Source organism: Dendrobium catenatum, unplaced genomic scaffold (genome assembly GCF_001605985.2).
Source record: "Dendrobium catenatum unplaced genomic scaffold, ASM160598v2 fragScaff_scaffold_156, whole genome shotgun sequence".
Classification (NCBI taxonomy): domain Eukaryota; kingdom Viridiplantae; phylum Streptophyta; class Magnoliopsida; order Asparagales; family Orchidaceae; genus Dendrobium; species Dendrobium catenatum.
Window position 1 is genome coordinate 4,667,518 of NW_021318618.1, and position 21,155 is coordinate 4,688,672.

Consider the following 21,155-nt stretch of genomic DNA (forward strand, 5'->3'; position numbering starts at 1 on the left):
AAATTTTCACCATGTAACTTTTAATATGTTATAATTTTAATTGATTATTCTACACATATTGATAGGAATATATTAAATTTTCACTTGATATTTTTATATTTTTGAGAAAATTTTCAAATTCGAGAAATTTACATAAATAGGATAATTGTATAAATAATTATAAAAATATCTTCATATGAATAATTTATCTAATGTGGTTATACATACACGCGCCCGCGTGAAAAAGAGCACATTATATTGTATTATAAATTCTACTATTTTTTGTTCATATATTAATGAGCGAGGTATTAGATGTTTATTATATTATATATATGCTATAAAATATATGTATGTAAAAAAGGTTAGCATGAATGATTGACTGATTCAGATTAGCTTGAGACATGTTAATTAGAGGTTGGGCCGATGAGCTATTCTTTAAAAAAAGAATTATTATGTAATCCAATATGATATGAAAAGGAGACATAATAAGACAGATTGATATGATATGATATGCCAACGAGCAGGAAATGACAACTTCTGATATAGCCACCTAATCAAAATTACTTGTGATATAATTGGTTCTTGAAAACATGCAGTGGCAAAGCCAAAAACTTTTTATAGAGGGGGAGTTATTTATTTTTTTTATTTTCTCAATTTTTTTCATTCAGCTTGGGACAGGCATCGGTAATTTAAATTTTTTTTAAATATAAACTACTAAATATAATATAAAAAACATTTACAATTTACAGCATTTGCTCTTTATATTATGAAAAAGTTGAATACTAATATAATTATCAATACAATCTAGTATTTCTCTTTTAATATAAGCGACTAAGATATTATTCATCAACTGATCTCCAATTAAATTTTATAGTCAATTTTTTATGATAATCATTACAGAAAATGCTCTTTTCAACTCTTGTTATTGTAACAAGCAATAATAATGTCAGCTTTAATAACCTAAGAATAAGGGAATATAATATTTCATTTATGCTCTGACTAATTTTTTCAACAAAACTTCCAAATTCTTTAACAATGAAAATTATATATCATACCGCATATTCAAGATATAAGTTTCCAACTGATTATAAAGAATCATCAAATCTCAAGGAGTGAAATCAATTGGATATAAGTTTGTCATTCTAATTAATTTGTCTTTGTTAAATGTACATAATGAATTAGATAGATTCAATCAAATAATACAAAAAGTAATTCAATATTTACCTCTATGAAACAATTACTTAATTCCTAAAATTGCATATCAATAACTGTGTAGAATATCTCAACTCGAAAATAATGTAAATTTATCATTTCTTGAAGTCTACGTCATAGGCGTCTACGAACAACCCATTTATCGTTTAGATTTGAAGTAATTTTTACGTTGATCATAAAATTATGTTACTTTATTAATGAAGACACCACACTTGTTATCCCTCATATATTATAACCCGATTTTAGATATTTGAACTAAAGACATGACATTTATAATGTTAAGACTAACTTTTAAAATAGATATATGTAATCTATGATTCAATTAAAGATTTTCTAAATTAGTTTTTAAGTTTTCTTATGAATCAATATTTGTTCGACTTCTTTTTTTATTTTGCTCATTATCAAATTTTTTTTTAATCCTCTATATGTGTTGCCATGCAAAATTTAGACATCTAAAAATATCTTTCTATAAACTTTGTGCAAAATCAAAATACCTAAAACATATAGAATTCATAACCAAATTAGACCAAAAGAGAGAATGAAATGCCCCTATTGAATTTTGTTTATATTAAACTTAAAATTTGTGGGTTTGGCATTGAATCACATTTATAGACCAATATAAATAGTTCATGGACTATTTTTATCTCTCTATCTCACTTTCTCTCTCTCTATAAAAATCACACACAAATTTAACAATTACAAGTAAAAATTCATGTAATATTCACACAAAAAAGGGAAAAAACACAACAACTATGTTTCTTACTGAGCATCTGATCCATTACTATTCATTAATGCTTGTTTCAGTCAGGTAAGTTCTCTCAGTTGGCGAACCAAGAACAAAAGGAACAAAGCCTCTGCCTCCAAAAACTGGCCGCATGAACGAATCATCAAATCTGCGCCAATGGTGATGTACTGATACGTAGGGCTTGGCGAGGAGCATGCGAAGATTCGGTAGCCCAATAATACAATCTCCTGCTGCTTCAATCTCAGATCCCTGGCCACTTTCAAGAAGCCGGGAAAGGAAGGATTTTGGACTTAAGGGATCCGAAGACATGCTGCTCAAATGCTTTGGTGGATGAGGAAGAAGAAGCCTGATTAGAGGCTTTGTGAGTAAGCCAAACACCTGCGAAGTGTTAACAAATCAGCAAGAAACTTTAATGGATTCGTCTAATTGTTGATTATTTTCTGTTTATACTGCTGAAGTTTTCATTAAGATGATGATGGTGAAGTTTTAAGAGAGAAAACTTAGTTTTTGTTTGGGATTGTTTCTTATTGTTTTTTGAAGTTGTTTTTTAATATAAAAATTTATTGAAAGCAATGAAAAATAGTGATAAAAACATGTACCAAATGGAACCTCAACTATTTTAGGCATTCTTTTTGTTTTTAATATATTTTTTATTATAAGATTGATCAGTGTATTGCCTCTGAATAAGATATTATTTTTGTAGGATATTACTTAGGTTCTACAATATAACAAAACAATAATGAATCTTTAAATAACCACATTATTTAGAGGTTATTTGGTTGGCTAAAAAAGAAATGGAGCATAAATGGAATTTAATGTAAAAGGATGACTTTGGATAAGTGTAAAGTAAATTCAAGTGAATGTTTTTTTTTTTTTTTTTTTATAAAATAAAATGAATGTAGTATAAAGTCTAAAGATGGTGGCGATCAGTTAGTGGTGGCGGAGGAGATCAATAGTGGGTGGCGAAGATGGTGATTAGCAACGGTCGATGGCGAAGGTGGCCGATGGTGGTAGCTCAACAAAACCGATACGAGATGTTTCTTCATAGAGCATTAATTAGCTTTCACAGCTTAACAAAAACAATACAAAATCACCAAATAATCACATGCCAATGTAAAGATTCATTCTTTTCGAGTTTTGATATTCCATAGGAAGTAAATAAACTAAATTGAGGAGGGTTATAAATATGAAATTCTCAAGGAAAAAAAAAGAAGAACAAAAGTACTCCTTGCAATATAAAGACAAGGCTCCATACCATAATGGTGCCATTGGCTACAGTATTTATCTATTTCATTAACTAACCTTCTAATTATTTGCATTAATTGAGATGAAATAAGTTTTTATGATAAATAAAAGCCAAAAAGATATAAGGAACTGAATGTTCAGGAAGTTAAAGCTCTTACCACAGTACTAAACAGAACAACAGTGATAGTACTGGTGATCATGATAGCATTGCTTCGCAGCTGTGTGTGGCCTGCTCTTGTGAACTGCATTTATCATCACATCCCATTATCAGGAAATTTGAACAATATCTTAAAGAGATAGGATAGCAAGTTAAATACAATACAAGAATATACTGTAAGTGAGAGTTAGTTATCCAAAAACTGATATTGTCTACAAGATTCAAATGACAGGTTTTCTCCGTTACTAGTGTTTTGCTCATAAAGCTAAGAGGAATCAGTTAACTGATTGCCTTGGTACAAATCAACAGAAAAGGAGACTAAGGCTTTGTTTGGAACGGTTTTCTTATTGCTTTTTAAAGCAACTTCCTAGCACAAATTTTTTAATTTTTGTACTAGGAAGCTGCTTTAAGGAGCAGAAAGAAAGCCGTCCCAAACGAAGCCTAAAACTTAAAATAAAATTATAGTAATACACGATCCTTGGCTATTTGCCAGTTAGATGATCTTCTAAGAGATGATGTTACAATTGAATAAAGCATGCAAATAGAAAAGTAAGGATCAAAATGGACCATAGGCTTTTTAGGTTTGTCTATTTTTAGTCTCAAGTTTTTTAAAGTATTCAAATTAGTCCATCAACTCACTAAACCCAAATTATGTTAATGTTAAGGTGTTATGTAGAAGAGATGCACTGTATGACTTGAATATAATAAGAAGTGTGTAAGAGCCGTTGCATGGCCTTTCAGGTGCAGTGTTAAATAAGTAAGGGTACCCAAATTATAGATGAATGTGGGAAAAGATAGTTCATGAAACTAAAATTATGATAAAAATTTGGAATATATATTCTCTTAGAGACAAAATAATATAATTAATAGATATTATGATTTATATGACAAAGAGAAGACTAAGGAGATTGATTGTTTAGAATTTAAACTACTGTATGTGTTTAGAATTTAAACTATTGTATGCAGGTAGGGTTTATACTAGAAATGGAGTAAATGTAATTATAAATAAGTGTTTGAAGGATAATTTATAGAAATTAATAAAATTGAATATATAATTATAATTTTAAAGATTGTTGTCAATGTTACGATTATTAATATTATTAGTGCTTATCTCTTTTAAGTAGGTTTGGATAGGTATTCAAAATTAAAATTATCAATGTTAAGATTATTAATATTATTAGTGCTTATCTCTTTTAAGTAGGTTTGTATGGGTGTTCAAAATTAAAATTTTGAAATGACTTAAAAAAATTAATACAAATAATACCTCTTAAAAAAAGAGTTTTTATTGGGGTGATTTAAATGTACATGTCAACAGGGTGGTGGATGATTTCAAAATAATTCATGTTGCCTACAGATTTAGAGCGATTAATAAATATGGTATGACCATATTAGATTTTACTCTAGCTTATGATTTTGTAACTATTAATACCTTATTTAAGAAAAAGATGAGCATCTCATCATTTATAAGAATGAATATAATAAAACTCAGATTACTATTTTCCTTCGAAGAAAAATAAATCGTTTATAATGCAATGATTGTGAAGTCATTTTGAGTGAAAGTTCATGTACACAACATCACTTATTAATTTTGAACTTTAAGATTAAGGGGTAGAATTTGAAAAATAACGTAAAATGTTGCCCTAAGATTAGATAATGGTATTTAAAGAATGCTAACAAAAATATATTTGAGAGTAAGATTCAAGATCTCAGGATTTTGTTGTGCATGAAAAAGCTAATGTTATGTGGAAAAAAGTAACTAATGATATTAAGAATGTCATAAAGTTTTACATGAAGTATCAAAAAAGAAAAGCTCCTTATAGTAAAAACATTTAATAAGAGAATCAAAATGTGCAAGAAAAGATTAAAAAATAAAAAATTTTACTATGATAATTGGTTTAAATGTAAAAGCTCGAAAAATTATGAATGATATATAGGGGCTTGTAAGGAGTCTAAGAAAGCAATATGCGATGCAAATAATTTAACTTTAAATGATTTCTATAATAAATTAAATACTAAGAAGGGTGAAATATGTAAAGGTAGCCGAGCAAAGGGGCATGAGAAGTAAGAATCTAGTTCAAATAAAGTACAATAAGGATAAAGATAAAAAAAATATTTCTATTAGAATATGATATTCAACATAAATGGATAAGATATTTTAATAAGCTTTTCAATGAAAATTGTGGCGATAGAATTTAGTGATATTAGCACCCTAAATTAAAAAAAGATATTTTTGTTTTTATCATCATATTAGTAAAACTAAAGTTAGAGGTAAAAAACAGGCAGACCTAATGATATTTCAATAGCGTTTTGGAAATGCTTATGAGATAAAGGAATTTCTTGGCTTACTAAACTTTTTAATATTATTTTGAAGGCTAAAAAGATGCTAGATGAGTAGAGAGAGTGTGTTTGTTCTTATTTTTAAGAATAAGGTGATGCACAAGAGTGTGCGAATTATAGATGAATTAAGTTAATGTGTCATACATTAAAATTATGGGTGTGAGTAATTGAGTATAGATTATGACATGATATTAATGTTTCTCAAAATCAATTTGGATTCATGCCAGGTGATCTATCATGGAATTTATACATTTATTGAGAGGTTTGATGGAGAAGTATAGAGAGAATAAAGAGGATCTACATATGATATTTATTGATTTAGAGAAAACATATGAAAAAGTTCCAAGAGAAGTACTTTGGAGACCTCTAGAAAAGAAATGAGTTAATAATGCTTATATTCAATTCATTAAGGATATGTACATAAGCGTTGCTACTTGTGTTAAAAAACATGGTGGTTTGACCAAGTATTTTCCTATTTTAGTTGGATTACATCAAAAATGAGCTTTAAGCCATATCTTTTTGCTTAAGTCATGGATGTTCTCTTTTGTAAGAGGATGTATGCTAGTGTATGTTTTTTGTTGATGATATTCTTCTTGTTGATAAGACTAGAGAGAGAGTTAAAGGATGGAGGTCAACCTTAGAGTCTAAAGATTTTCATTTGAGTAGATCTAAAACCAAATACATGGAGTGTAATTTTAGTAGTAATAGATCTAGTGGAGCGATTATGACTTCGGGCAATCAAGTCATTAAAAAGAATACATGTTTTAGATATCTCGGGTTTATTGTTCAAAGAAATTATTAGTAGAATTCAAGTTGGAAGATTGAAGTGGATGATTGCTTTGGGCATGTTGTGTGTTAGAAAAGTACCCCCCTAACTTAAGGGTAAATTGATGTGAAACATATGTGAATGGATGGTGAATTGGGAACTTGCACGCTTGATCTAGAGAACATCGACGAGATAAAACACGAGAGTGGTGTCATAAGTTTAGGCCAAGTCACATACATAAAGTTAAAACCACAAAAGTAATCAATTACTCTTAACATTGCATGCAAGGTAGGTTTCAACAATGAATCCCTCCACTAACAATATGACTAGTCACTACAAGATGATCCCTCACTCAACTCTTCCAACTTCTAGGCTTTAGCGGAGAGTAATTAACAAGCTTCTTATGAATCAATTAAATTCCTTCATTGGAGAAACTTCTTTCTCTACAACAAGGATTGAGGTGGTTGACGTCAAGAGGAAAATCTCCACGTCTCCTTAAGCAAAGGTTCTCCTTTTCGCTTGCATTTTATTTCTTCCAAATCTAAATTCTCAGTGGATGATTGTAATCACGGAAGCGTCTTAAATTGCTCTTGCCAAGCCTAGTCACTTGTAGGAATTGAGTGTAATCTTCTATGCATCCTACGTCTCATTGTTAGATTAGGGATTTAATTTGAAGCCTACTTTTTGCGTTGTGTGATGTTCTTATTTATCTTGAAAGTTTCAAAATTCAGAGCATGTAAATTCGCCTAAGCAAATCATTTCCTTATTTGTTTCAAATCTTCGTTGAGAATTGCTAAGTAATTGTTTCCGGAATTTATTCTAATCTAAGAGTTGTGCAATGCCTAAATGACTACATAATCATCGCACCTAATTAGTCCTGCATCAATACATTAAGTGCAATTTTAGTGGTAATAGATCTAGTCGGGCGATTGTGACTTTGGACTACCAAGTCATTAAAAAAAATACATGTTTTAGACATCTCGTGTTTTTTGTTCAAAGTGATGGTTAAATAGATGGGAATATTTTTAGTAGAATTCAAGTTGGAAGATTGAAATGGAGGAATGCTTCGGGCCTGTTGTGTGATAGAAAAGTACCCCCCAAACTTAAGGAAAAATTCTATAAGATGGTGGTGAGACCTGCAATGCTTTATGGCACATAATGTTGGCCATTAAAAGAGAAGCATAAAATCAAGTTAAGTGTTGTAGAGATGAGAATTCTCAGGTGGATGAGTGGTTTTACTCTTAGTAACAAAATGTAAAATGAGTATATACGTGAAAAGGTTGGAGTAGCTCCAATGGAAAATAAGATTAGAGAGAGTCGCCTTAGATGATTTGGTCACATAAAACGTCAACCTCCCTATGACCCAGTTAAGAGAATATATGTATTAGATCTAGCCTATATATGTTAAGAAATGCAGATGTAGACCTAAAAAACTTGGTTAAAAAGCACAATTACATTTTTTATTAGATTTAAATAAGAATTTGACTCTTAATAGTATCAATGGAGAAAAAAGATTCATGTAGCCGACCCCACGTAGTGGGATCAAAGTTTGATGTTGTTGTTGTAACTCACTAAACCCAAACAAATCTACCATGGTGTCAACTTAGGGTCTGTTTGGGATAGTTTTTTTGTCACTTTGTTTTTCAAACAACAACCACATATTCGTTTGTCTACTAGTTTCTCACTGCTTTTTAGAAAATTTTATGGTAAAAATTTGTTTTTTGCAACAAAATTAGCCAAGTTACTTTCCCCACAACAATTCACAACCAACTTTATAAAATGTTGCAATGATTCCGCTAATCATTTCTTTGAACAAAATTTGATGGAGGGGAGCTTTTCATGATTCATTTTGAACTTTTTAGGATCAATTTCATTAGTTTGAGTTCATATAAAGTAGCAATATTGATCTTAAAAAATCCAAAATGCCATCAATGAAAACTTCCTCTACAACTATTTCCATCCAAAAAAACTACCCAAGTTGATTGTAAGACCAAATTGAATAAAATATGACAAGTTAAATGACTAAATTAAACACCTTACAAAAATCAAGACTAAGATTAGCATACCTATAAATTAGAAGGATCATTTTGGTCATTTACTCCATTAAAATATGACAACAAACTTTAGTTCACAATTTAGAGGAGAATAATAAAAGCATATTGTCTAAGAGATTGTAATAAATCCTATACAAATTCAACTATATAAAAGGATAACACATGTTCAAAATGACAACTATTTGGGCAAGGGCAATGGCCCTTTAATTTCAATGACACTAGTTTATAAACATGGCTAATTTACCTGGTTATATGCAAGTGCGATTGAAACTGCTCCTCTCATGAGTCCAGCCCACCATATTATAACCTGTTAATCAGAAAGGATAATCAGCTTAATGATTGATCAATTGAGAAGAATATAGACAACCCAAATGACTAGAACGCACTTGCTGTCTGAAGTTGATCTTCTCTGTGGAAGACTTTTTGGCAAGGTTAGACAAAAATGAGAGTGGGAAAACAAATGCAGCTCTTCCCACTAAAACCAGGCCTACAAGCAGTGAGCTCAAACTAACTTGTTTTAGAGGGCTGCATATGAAATCGGAGACATGAAAATTAGTAACCGCACATAATAAGCAACATTTGAATTGTTAAAAGTAATACTAATCTTAAAATGATGAGTTGAAATCAACAATTGAGTAGTTAAAAGTAAAACTAATCTTAAAAAGATGAGTTAAAAAATCAACAATTGACTGCGCAATTAGTTTTCACTCTTCCACTCATCTATTGAGATTTAAGGTGCACATAGGATAAAATTTTCATAGTTTTACTTTACAGGCCACTGCCACACTTTTATTTACTACAACTTTATTGCTATTTCTCAAAATTTTATGTAGTGATGAGTTTTTCACTACTAATTTGCTTGAACATGACGGATCTAAAAAAATTTGTTGTGCGACTTTTTTGAGAGGAAAAAAACTACCCAGAATAATTTTCCAAAATTCTTCTTCTCTCACAACGATTTTACAAGTAATTTTACACATAATTGCAACCATTACAAACACACAAATGTCCATAGCTGCTTAAAAAAAATAAAACAATCAGAATAAACAAAAAGTGACCTTTTGAATTTCAAGTAAAATTTAGAATTAGAAATAATGACCCAAATCATAACTAAACAAAGCATCGTAGGATAAACTTTTGGCATGATGTCATGACATAAATTTGGTCAGGATAGGTTTTATAACCATCATTTTGCTTTGAGATGAGTGCAACATAAATTTTATTTAATTATTCTTGCACTCATCTCAAAGCAAATATGATAGCTATAAAACCCATTCTAATTAAATTTGGATCTAGATATCCTCACCAAACTTTTTCCAGCATCATATATCTAGAAGGCAAAAGAAGGTAAAGCAATAAACAAACAAACGAAAATAAAGGAATAGAAAGATAAGATTGAAAGGAACAAGAAAACCGAATAGGTAATCATAGATGATGGTTTCAATACATAAAAACAAAAGGCTTTAATTTCTTGGAGCTCTGCTACACATTTAAAGATCTAAAGGAGGGAATACTGAGTCAAAACATTATATCAGATTGATGCATACAAAAAAATGTTTTACAGATTCCTGAGGATGTGTTTCAAGCTTTACCTGTCACTAACAAATCGCCACTTCTCAATGTCCAATGCATCCATGCCAACATACAGAAAGAGAAATATCTCTGAGATAAATGACAATGTTGCGAAAGCATGCCTATATACATATTTGCAAGACAAAGTAAATATATCAGAAATATTACCAGAAAAAAGGTGGAAGCATGCAATGAAGCTATTTTGATGATTAAAATCGCATATAAAACATACTTTGTAGTAGTTCTAGAACTTTCTGTGACATTGTGCCAAGTATAGTGTGACATTACTATCCCACAAAAGAATACTGTGAGGATACTGCTTAGATCTAATAGCTGCAGAAAATATTGATGTTACTGCATCAAAGAACTGGCACAACAGATTTAAATTTGTGGGATGAAGATAAAAACTTACTTGAGCAATCATGTAAGACAGATAAGCCATGAGCATCATAAGTGATACTTCACGATCAGTAGAATGTCTGCAGTATAAGAAAATTTTGTAACAATAGAACTTCAAGCATAAAGAACTGATAGATTGTGATGTATTCAATTGATACTAAGGTTTCATTTGTGACAGCTTTCGTACTGCTTTTAAAACAACTTTCTAGTACAAAAGTTTCAAATCTTAAAAAACTATTTTAGAAAGCAAGAAGAAAGCCATCCCAAACGAAGCCTAAATTTGAAGAATCTTAGAACAACAAAGATAGCATTTAAAAATTTTTGTCCACATAAATTAAGAATCATTTGGCCATCTATAAACATGTAAAAGAAATAATAAGCATTTTTCTTCATTTACAAACCTGCCAAAATATAACTTTTTTATGATATAAGCACTAAGCAGACCTGCCTGCAAAACAAGAAAGATACATGAGCCATACAAGAGATTTTTAGAAGATAGAAGGTAATACTCTGCACTAAATTGGACAGTACACCTCAATTAAAACATTTACCACTGCTCCAAGAATGGTGCTCGTCACAAATAGATAAAAGAAGTTTCCAATAAGCTGAAGAACAATAACAGCATCCAAGTGAACAAGATCAAACTTCTGGATAGCATTGAAGAGCACTACTGACGTTGCATCATTGGCAACACCCTCACCAAAGACCAAGCTATAAAGAAATGGTGTCTCATCCTGATTGAGCACCTGTAGTAAATAAATAATTATTGAATGATGTGAATTTATATTAAGTTGGCTAGAAAATCAGCATAGGTTTTGAGATGTTAGAACCTGTAAGGTGCAAACAGAATCTGTTGCGGAAAAGATTGCACCGATTGCTGCAAAAAACACGGCAAAAACAGAAATTAATGGCAGATTTTGTAGCTTAAAAATAATAAGAGAAAATAGAATTGTAAGGAGATACAGAAGAATGGAAAATATGAGGAGAAGCTTTACCAAGATAATCACCAATATCCAGTGAACCTATATTCAATCTTCTAAATAATCCAATTGCTCCTGGAAAATAAATCTTAAAGAGTCAGAAAAATACATCCAGGATAATCTGAAAAGACCAAAACATAGGTTGCCAGAAATATGAAGGTTGCAAAAAAGGATACAGATAATTGGCAAGAAAGAATACATATTATTTTGTTCCTTTTGAAAATATCAGCTGCTAGAAATTTAAGTAAATCATTTGATGAGGATGCTCTCAAACACATTAGAACTGCCTTGTATTCTGTTTAAAACTGCTGATTTGCCTATTACACCAAATAAATTAACCACTAGCAGATCTATTTAGTAACATAGCAGATTAGCGCCTGTCATAAATTCACTGCAAATTCCCTGTGCAACCACTTGAATGACCAGAAGTCTTGGATGCAAAAGGCACACGAACAATTAAACGTTTAGTTGGAAGATTAGATAAGTGTAGATAGAACATTACCATGCTATAATCCAATAGCATGAGAGTTGTTCTTAGGAAAATATTGGCCAATTGATTGGGTCGGGAGGACTGTAGTCGAGCGATGGAGGTCAGAGAGACCGTAGTCGGGCGACAGAGGTCGGAGGGGCCGTAGTCAGACGATGGATTTCGGAAGGACCGTAATTAGGCAACAGAGGTCAATGGGACCGTAGTCAGGCGAAGGAGGCCTGTGGGACCGTAGTCGGGCAATGGAGGTCTGTGGGACTGTAGTCGGGCAACGGAGGTTGAGGGACCAATAGTCGGGTGACGGTGATCACTAGTGTGATGTCCCATAATTTAAATTGGAAAGAATTGTATATTTTATCTTTTTATAATAATAATTGGAACTATCTAATTTATTTCAATAATAAAGACCGACGAAAATAAATCTATTAATTTTAAACATCAATATACATTTTTATTCATTTTTTCAAAAAATCATAAACAATAGACAGGAGTCATATAATTACAACATACTATACACCCATTTTTTATTACAAAATAATATCTAACAAAAAAAGACAGTAAAACCTAATGAATATTGTATCTAATTAGTCTCACAGTCCTGATCTTCTTTTCTAACTTGAAATTATTTAAAATATATATAATAAGCTAAAAAACTCAGTAGGCCAATAAAATCCTATTATTAACTCTCAAAGCATAGAAAAGAAGCAGTATGCATGTAATCAGTTAATTTACATAATAGTAATAGTCAATATGATCATGAATATGTGAATAAATAGTAAAATGCAGTCGAGTGATGGTGGTTAGAGGGAGACCGTAGTAGGGAGACTGTAATTTGAGGACCAAAGTCGATGAAAGAGTCTGATGACGGTGGCGAAGAGACAAAAGGTCTGATAAAGATGGTCGGGCGGAGGTTCGACAACAGTGGTCAGGCATGCAATGGTCAGCTGAACATCCCACGATGAGCGGCCTGTGAAAGTCCAAAGGGTGGCCGAGCTACATGGTTTCACCAACGGTGGTACTCGAGTGGGCTCTGGGATTCTTTAAGTCTTAGTGCTCTCTTGATCTTTGGCCTAAGTTCCAAGCCTCCTCCTAGGGGTGTCAAAAAGGGTCAATGGATCAAATTCGGGTTCGACCAGAAATTGACTTGACCCGAATCTGGTTAACTCGAAATCGCCCCGTTAGCAACTCGAAGACCCAAACCGGACCAGATAACCTGTTTTAATTTTTTTAAAAAAATTATAATTTTAGATTTTAGATTAATTAATAAAAATAAGATAATCATACCAAAAAAATTATAAAAAAAACAATAATTCAAACAGGTCAAAATTGGGTTTGGGGTCAACCCGAACCCATACCCATTTATTAAACAGACTATATAATTCAAGACCCGAAACTGATTCGTTTATTAAACTAGTTGAAATTATGGACCCGAACCATACTTGTTTACTGAATGTGTTAGCCCGGAACCAAATTTTTCAAGTCGGGTTGGCAGGTCGGATCATTTTTTAAAAACCCCTGCCTTCTCCCCTCATGTAGGGAAGGAGGACAATTTTATAGATTTTTTGGAGCAACATGCTCCTTCAAATATGAAGAAGATCTAAAGTATTCCATCAGACGACCCATATTGATTCCCCAAATCATAAAATATTTTTTCAATGTTTATGCGGCTAAATGGTGTTGGAATTAAGCAATATTGGGCTTATTGGATTCGTCTCGTCGAGCCATTCGATTCAACTATAAACATGTCATATTTTGCGATAATTTGATCATCTAATTAATATCCTGAAGCTTCCAAATATGCTTCAAGCCATTGATTTAGGCCCATATGGGCTCAGACTGGACCAATTTAGGTGTTGTTGGGTTCGTCTTGCTAAGACGTTCAATTTGAGTATAAGTTTGCTAGAATCGAAGTTCAGATGCTCCGGATTTAATTTGGAAATTTTCAATTCAAATATGCATTGAGATTTGTGCTCGATCAAGGCTTTTTTTGTGACATATCAATTTACAAGATATCAATTTGAAAATCTTAGGCTTTTTTCGGTAATGTGGTTGGAAATAAGACTGTCTGGCACTCTCACGTTCAAGTTGTTCAATGAATGAGTTTCTAGTGATCATAGAGCCAAAGAGCCATGGAGGTGTACCTACTAGAACCTTCCATCACTTATTACTCATGCATAGAAAAATTATCATGTCTACGAGCAAGTGTAAGCTACATTTTAAAATAGAAGGTTCTCCATATTTATAGGCTCAATCAAGAATTATTTCATTCAACAAAATTAAACCATAAAAATGGAGGCAGAGTCCTGCTGAATTCCAGTGAATTATAGTTGAAGAGTCTCGTCTAATCATAAGATGGACTGATGGAGTTTCCTAAAACAAGGAACTATGCATGATGCTAGACTTACCTATTAACAAAAGTAAGATACATAATTTATGATAAGAATTATACCTTGCCAATGCAAAATTAAAATTTCAATCTTGATGCATTGTCTTATAAAAAAAATGTCCACCATTTAAAGGAAGAAGAACGCCTTTATAGTTTTTGTTTTCTCTTTTCTTCTTTTATAATTTCTTAATTCTCTGATTTTTTAAGCAAAGCTTCTGGTTAGAAGACTGTCATGCCTTTTGTTTGTGTAGAGATGGGATAGTATATAGCTTAGGAGTTTCAATTAATGTTCACAATACTATGAACTTGAACAACAATGGGAAAAGAATAAGCTAAAAACATTTTTGGTTTGAATCTAATGAGCAATTTGTGAAGGATTTATTTAATGGGCGAGACAGCAGGAGCAAGGAAAGTCTTCTTTCGAATTTGCATTCAAATGGCTAGAGAAAAATATTCCAATTGAGAGACAGGGGTGAGAGAGGGTAACAAATGCATAACTTTGACAAAATTGTAGCTAATAGTTGAAAACAATAAAAATTTTGCTCCAATTCTAAATTAAGGAAGAGTGCATAGCTAAATAATATAAAAGATACACAAAGAATCCTAAGGTTACTGATGTTGTCTCCTCAAAAGATCTAGTTCCTGAATCTTAAAGTTAAGAAAACTAGGAAGTAAAAAATAAAGGTCTCCAGAAATTTTTAATAATTCATTACAACATAGTTTTTACATAGAATAAGATATTATGTATAGAAAAAGACTCACAACATAAAATCTAGACTACCCCTAAAAATCATTATAAAAATAAGGAATAATATTAAAAAATACTATTTTCTAATAAATTTAAACTATAAATACATAAATAAACTCTGTAAATCTATATCAATATCAATCGGATGACAATCTGCATACAATATATTTGATCAATTTGCATTTCTTTGACTCTGATCATTTCTTGTTAGCTTGACAAGTAATAGCAAGTACCCATAGGTTTTGAAGAAGGTAGTAGCATTTTGAAAGTACAAATAGGTTAAAAAGAAGGCACTAGCATTTTTGTAACGTTATGCCATTTCTAAATGAAAAATGTTATAATGCTCTTGAATAACATATCAAAACCATGCAGTTCATTCGAAATGCCCAAAGCTCTGCACAACTAGCATTACCATCTCTATTTCACTTCATTTTATTGTTAACAAATTATTATTTATCTAATCTCTGGACCATTAAGTGCAACAGGCATATACAAAACTTAAAGTAAAAACATACAAGATAAAATACAGATATATCTGAAATTAAAATGAAGTTAAGAACATCACTCAAACTATGAAAGCGAATTTGAACAAATTAAATCAAAACTCATTCCGCAAGAATTAATCTAAAGAAAAAAATTTCATGCCAATCCTACTTCTTATGCAATATTGTAGTTACCTTGCATGCTTCAAGGAAACAAATTTCGCAAGGCTTTTATCCATTCATAACTTTGTCTAGAAATGTTTGAGGGCATGTGTGAAAGACTTACCAAATGAAATTATCGTAAAAGATATCAAGGTCCCAGCTACACCAAACATCATAATTGTCAAGAAGTTGCGAAAGAACTGCTTCTTTTTAACCTGGAAACTGTTGCAAAAAAAGATCCCAAACCAAGATTAGAAAAAAAGAAAGTTGTCATCTAGAACACTAGATCTATCATTTATAATTATCTTTGGTAAAACGTAAAAGAAATATCTCTGAGAAATAATTTTTTTCATCATCATATTTGTCTTATCGTAGCTATTTGGGGCTGGTCATGTGAATTCTCATTTTTCATTTCTTTCTACTAAGTACTCCATGAGATGTTAAATCTGTTTTAAGCAATTATTTTAATAATTTTTTTCACTATTATCTTCGATTGGCCCTGTTCTCTGTCTTATCAATCTACATTAGTTTTATCTACATTTAGTTCATCTTTCACCATTTATACAAATGCACAAACAATCTAAGTCTATTTTTCACAAACTTATCTTAAATAGATGCTACACATACCATACCTCTGATATAATCATTTGTTTATATATACTTCTTGGTTTGTTCAAACGTAAATTTTAATACTCTTACTTCTACCATACTTAGCTTTACCACTTAACACTCAAAAAAATAAAGCATAGTTGTCCTAATTGCAATTTTATAAATTTACCTTTAAAACTTTAAGATATATTTTATTGCGCGATATTCTTAATTCTAACTCTATAGAGTATATCACTATTTTTTGTACATACATTTAAGATACTTAAACTTATCACATGTTGGTATCACTTAACCATCTAATAATATTAATTGATAATTATTATATCACTTCTTTAGAATTGTATATCATAAGCCAATCTTTGTTGATCTTTAAAACATTATCTTGTAAACAGTTTATCCATTGCTCAACTATCCACTTATTTCAACAGAGGTTTCATCGGTAAAAAAATGGTCATTTTGAAAAGTATTCACTAAGATACCTCATTTTGAATATCATTTGTGAATTTTTCATGACTTCATTTATTATTGAGAACACTTTGGTTATCCTCAAGAACTTCTATTACTAGACAAAACTCTATCATTTTCAAAAAGAAAGTAGGTACAATAGAGAAAAGTATAACAAGGTGTTAAATCAAACTAATTGAACATAATAATGTCGTCAAGATCATGATGTTCATTGGCAATTGAAGAGAACAAATGAGCTGATATATAACAAGTAACAATACTTATCAGTGGATAATGTGTTTATAAGATATCGAATGTAAGGCCCATAGAAATATTTTGAAATAGATTGATGATTCTTGCTCATACATCAAGTGTGATGATCTCTTAAGAAGCGCCCTCAATATTCACGTAAGTTTAACATCCCTCAACAATCTACATCGAGATGGTAATGTACAAAAGAGATCATAACATGTTTATAGAATATTAATTTCCTAAAGGTATATGTCCAAAATATTTACGAGCAATTGAACCGGATTTTGAGCAAACATTTATTTAAGATAAGTTTAAAATACAAAATAAAAAATGAAGTGTTAGATCACCATATTAAATAAGGAAAAACTAACATCACGTTGTTCATTGGGAATTGAAAAAAAAAAAAAAGAGATCTAGCAATATTTAACTTTAAGAGTGCATTTATAAGATATAGAGGGATGATTCATAAAAAAAAAAATTGAAGAATATTTGATGAAGCTTAAAACAAGCATCATGAATCAAGTGTGATGTTCTCCAAAAAAGCACTCTTAGATGTTAGCATAAATTTAGGACCTTTTCACATTATGCATTAAAGAAATACAACCAGAACAAAGGCGTACCCAGCATTAAATATAATTGGCGGAAGCAGATATATGAAGAATAGATCCTCACTGAAAACCAGAATACGTGAGCTTTTCCCTTTTGTGGTAAGAAGAATAACAACTCCACTTATGAGCCCCTGCCATCAACAGCAACCCACTCAATTACAAATTCTCAGATACCAAACAGTATGAAAAAACAAATCCATCACAAAAACACTCACAAAGAAGAGAGCCGTTATTGATTCATTCATCCAGCGATTCTCCTCCAGCAGGTGACCAATAACAATACATGCACAGAGAAGAGCAACAAAGAGGGTAATTGATGCAACATAGGAATAATCAGATTTCACAAGCAACTTTGTGTTCAAAAGCAGCCCCTCCATATCCAAAGCCATCTTTCTCTTCCTGTACGATGCGAAATTTATAAGCTATAAGCTAATTATTCCAAACAAATAACGGGTATGAAAACTACTTATCTTTCTAAACAACCCATTAAACCATACAACAATCAACCAGTTCAGTTTCAACAGATTAAAGTGAAGTCTTTAGCAAATAAAATACCTCTGAAAAGTAACTCCTTAAGCCTCCAAGATCACACCTTCTTGAAAGATAAACTTCCGCACAAAGGCTCGGATCGTCTCCTGCAAAAGATTTCAGAAGCTTACACCACAATTCTTAGCATTATGTCCCTCAATCGCTTCCAAACTTTATGCACAGAAGCAACCCCTTCAGATCCAAATACCTCTTTCTCTTCCTCTGAGACGCAAAAGACAAGTCATAAGCTAATTATTCCAAGCAAATAACCTATTAAATTATACAACAATCCAGCGTGTACAAATTAAAGTAGCGTTTACTAAATGATTTATCTCAGAAAAAAAACTCCTTTGACTTCCAATGTCACACCTTTATCAACGATAAACTTCTACTCAAAGGCTCAAGTCCGCCTCATGCGAAACATTTCCAAAGCTTTCTCAATAATTATTCCCATTACCTCCGTCAATCGCTCCACTGGTGTCTTCGCCGCCGCAGAGGATCAAAAAGTCTTCGAAGACAAAATGAAAGGCTTACAGGAACAGAGAGCGACTCTTTCCTCCCTTCTTTAATAATGTCGTCGTCGTTTCTCAGCTCCACAGTAATTCGAGCACTTGCGAGATCATTGGATGCATTATACAATAGGGGTTTCCGATGCCCGAGCTGAGAGCGAGCGGATGATCCGACGAACTCTGGATTGCCGTATGATTGACGCTTTATAATTAGCCAAATCTGGCTGAAGGGGCGGATTTTAATAATGTCGTCGTCGTTTCTCAGCTCCACAGTAATTCGAGCACTTGCGAGATCATTGGATGCATTATACAATAGGGGTTTCCGATGCCCGAGCTGAGAGCGAGCGGATGATCCGACGAACTCTGGATTGCCGTATGATTGACGCTTTATAATTAGCCAAATCTGGCTGAAAGGGCGGATTCTTCGCTTGCTCATTGTACATGTAACGGCTCCCCAATCTCAAAACCATTTGGAGGTTAAAGATTTCCCTTTCATCTCTCTCTCTCTCCGCGAAGATGAAATTTTATATAATATATATATATATAAATGTAAAAATAGTTTCAGTCCTATAAATAGTAAACTCCTTGGTTCCGTTAGTTTTGAGTATTTTATCAGTTTGTAGATTTAATTTTGCTTTTGATATAAATAATTTTTTTTCTTTATTGTTAGGTATTTAAAAAATAGTAATATAAGTATGAAATAGAAGGATTGATTAATTATGATTTCGTTTGAGACTTTTTTTACTATTTTAAGTATCAAATTTATTTTAAAGAAACTAAACAATTAGCGATCGAAAGTTGTCGCAAACTGGAGAGATTATTCTGTACAGACGTCGAACACAGCTCTACCTCCAGAGGTGAATCAAGTGTAGCCACGTTACTGGTACTAAGCAGTACCGAGACACAGTACCAAACGAAGGGATTCAATTAATGTTCTTGATTCACATAATGTTCAAATAACATTGAATAAGGTTCGGATAATGTTCATGCAAGATTTGAACATCGCTCGAATAATGTTCTAAAATGTTTGAACATGATTCAAACATCACTTAGCATGGTTCAAACATTATTCATTCAAAGCTTGAATGAGTTCAAATAAGGTTCAATCAATGGACATGTAATATTCAAATAAGGTTAGAATAAATTTTAAACACGGTCTAATTCAAACATCATTTGATTATTGCCATGGGCGAATCCCTCATGTATTGAGTGGGGGTAAATGTTCGCCCTAAAAAAAATTAAAATTTTAGACGGGATATTTTAGAATATTTTGGGCATTTTGCCTCGTCTCAAAAAAAAAATTGACTTAATTTTATCAATCTTAAGCTTCTTTATTTATCCCCCCCCAACAAAAAAAAAAAATCGAGCCTGAATAAAGAAGTTGGATCAGCCCCTGATTATGGCTTTGGGTTGATGAGGAGCAGTTGTCTTCCTTCTAGTTTTATATGTTAGCGTTGGTTGATAAATACAAAAATATGGAGATAGGGTTGGGCTTTGAGTTCTTCAAATTCAGCTGAGACAAACGGAGAACAAAATTGAAAATTAAGTCGAATGAAAATGATTACATTAATTAATCTAAAACTAAATTTAAAAAAACTTCCATCTGACCCAAAATTATGAATTCATATCACTAAATTTAATACCATGTTTTTATTATCTTATATTTAACATTTTTTTTTCTTTTTAAAATAATAAATCTCAAATAAATTTATAAAACTCCTTATGCTGGTTTAAAAGTCCATATGAAAAAAGTTGAGAAAATAAAAAATATAAATTCAGACCCCTGCTATAAAAAGTTTATGGCTTTGCCATTGTGGTTGTTATCCTAAGATTTAGGTTTCGTTTGTGACAGTTTTTTTATTGCTTCTGAAAACGAAGTTTTAGTACAAAAATTAAAAAATTTGTACTACAACTCTGCTTTAAAAAACAATAAAAAATCCGTCCCAAACAAAACATTAGTATTTATGTTCCACATATAAATATGTTTTTTACCTTTATATTTTGTCATTCTATTGTATTTTGGGCTTCTATGTTACTATGTATTAGATGTTATTATGCATTTATGTTAGGATGTTATGTTGGGTATTTTTTATATCATGGCCCATGAAGATTGTTTTTATTACTATAAATGGAGGTGTGACACATTCAGAATGAGAGTACTATTCAAATCTTTCTGACCTGGCTTGAAGTCAGGCAATTTGATTTGAATTTTTGCGTCTAAACCACTTTGCATGTGTATGGGATTGATGTGTGCACATTTAAGGGTCTGCATGCATTTTGAAGTATAATACAGGGGGAGTCGGGATGCACATTTGTGAAATCTAGATTTGTTTTCTTTGGAGCGCCTGGCACTAGAATAATGGTTAGACCTGTCAATATTGGACCCGACCCGAAAATTTCGGGTTTGGGTTGACCTGAACCCGAAGCGGGTCGGGTTCTGAAAACCGACCCGTTTGAAAAATCAGGTCGGGTTCGGGTTAACCCGGGAACAACC

General features: G+C 31.8%; 1 protein-coding gene across 1 annotated transcript; it reads right to left on the reverse strand.

The window, feature by feature from the left end:
* Positions 1–1,724: 1,724 nt before the first annotated feature.
* LOC110113437 (sodium/hydrogen exchanger 1) lies at positions 1,725–18,870 on the reverse strand. The gene is made up of 16 exons (XM_020846028.2): positions 18,522–18,870; positions 18,180–18,374; positions 17,840–18,023; positions 17,637–17,755; positions 15,836–15,933; positions 11,462–11,521; positions 11,297–11,343; positions 11,018–11,212; positions 10,868–10,914; positions 10,480–10,546; positions 10,300–10,400; positions 10,088–10,189; positions 8,882–9,020; positions 8,740–8,802; positions 3,340–3,423; positions 1,725–2,314 (listed from the first exon to the last, which is right to left on the reverse strand). The coding sequence occupies exons 3-16, from the start codon at positions 18,011–18,013 to the stop codon at positions 1,973–1,975; spliced, it is 1,638 nt and encodes a 545-aa protein (XP_020701687.1). The 5' UTR covers positions 18,014–18,023; positions 18,180–18,374; positions 18,522–18,870; the 3' UTR covers positions 1,725–1,972.
* Between the last annotated feature and the right edge of the window lie 2,285 nt (positions 18,871–21,155).

Excerpts from the sequence above, each read along its gene's own strand:
- LOC110113437 (XM_020846028.2), bottom strand. The coding sequence starts at position 18,013 with ATGGCTTTGGATATGGAGGGGCTGCTTTTGAACACAAAGTTGCTTGTG. Across the intron at positions 17,756-17,839 it reads CAATAACGGCTCTCTTCTTT|GGGCTCATAAGTGGAGTTGT; the intron begins GTGAGTGTTTTT and ends TGTTGATGGCAG. Across the intron at positions 10,915-11,017 it reads GCACCATTCTTGGAGCAGTG|GCAGGTCTGCTTAGTGCTTA; the intron begins GTAAATGTTTTA and ends CTTGTTTTGCAG.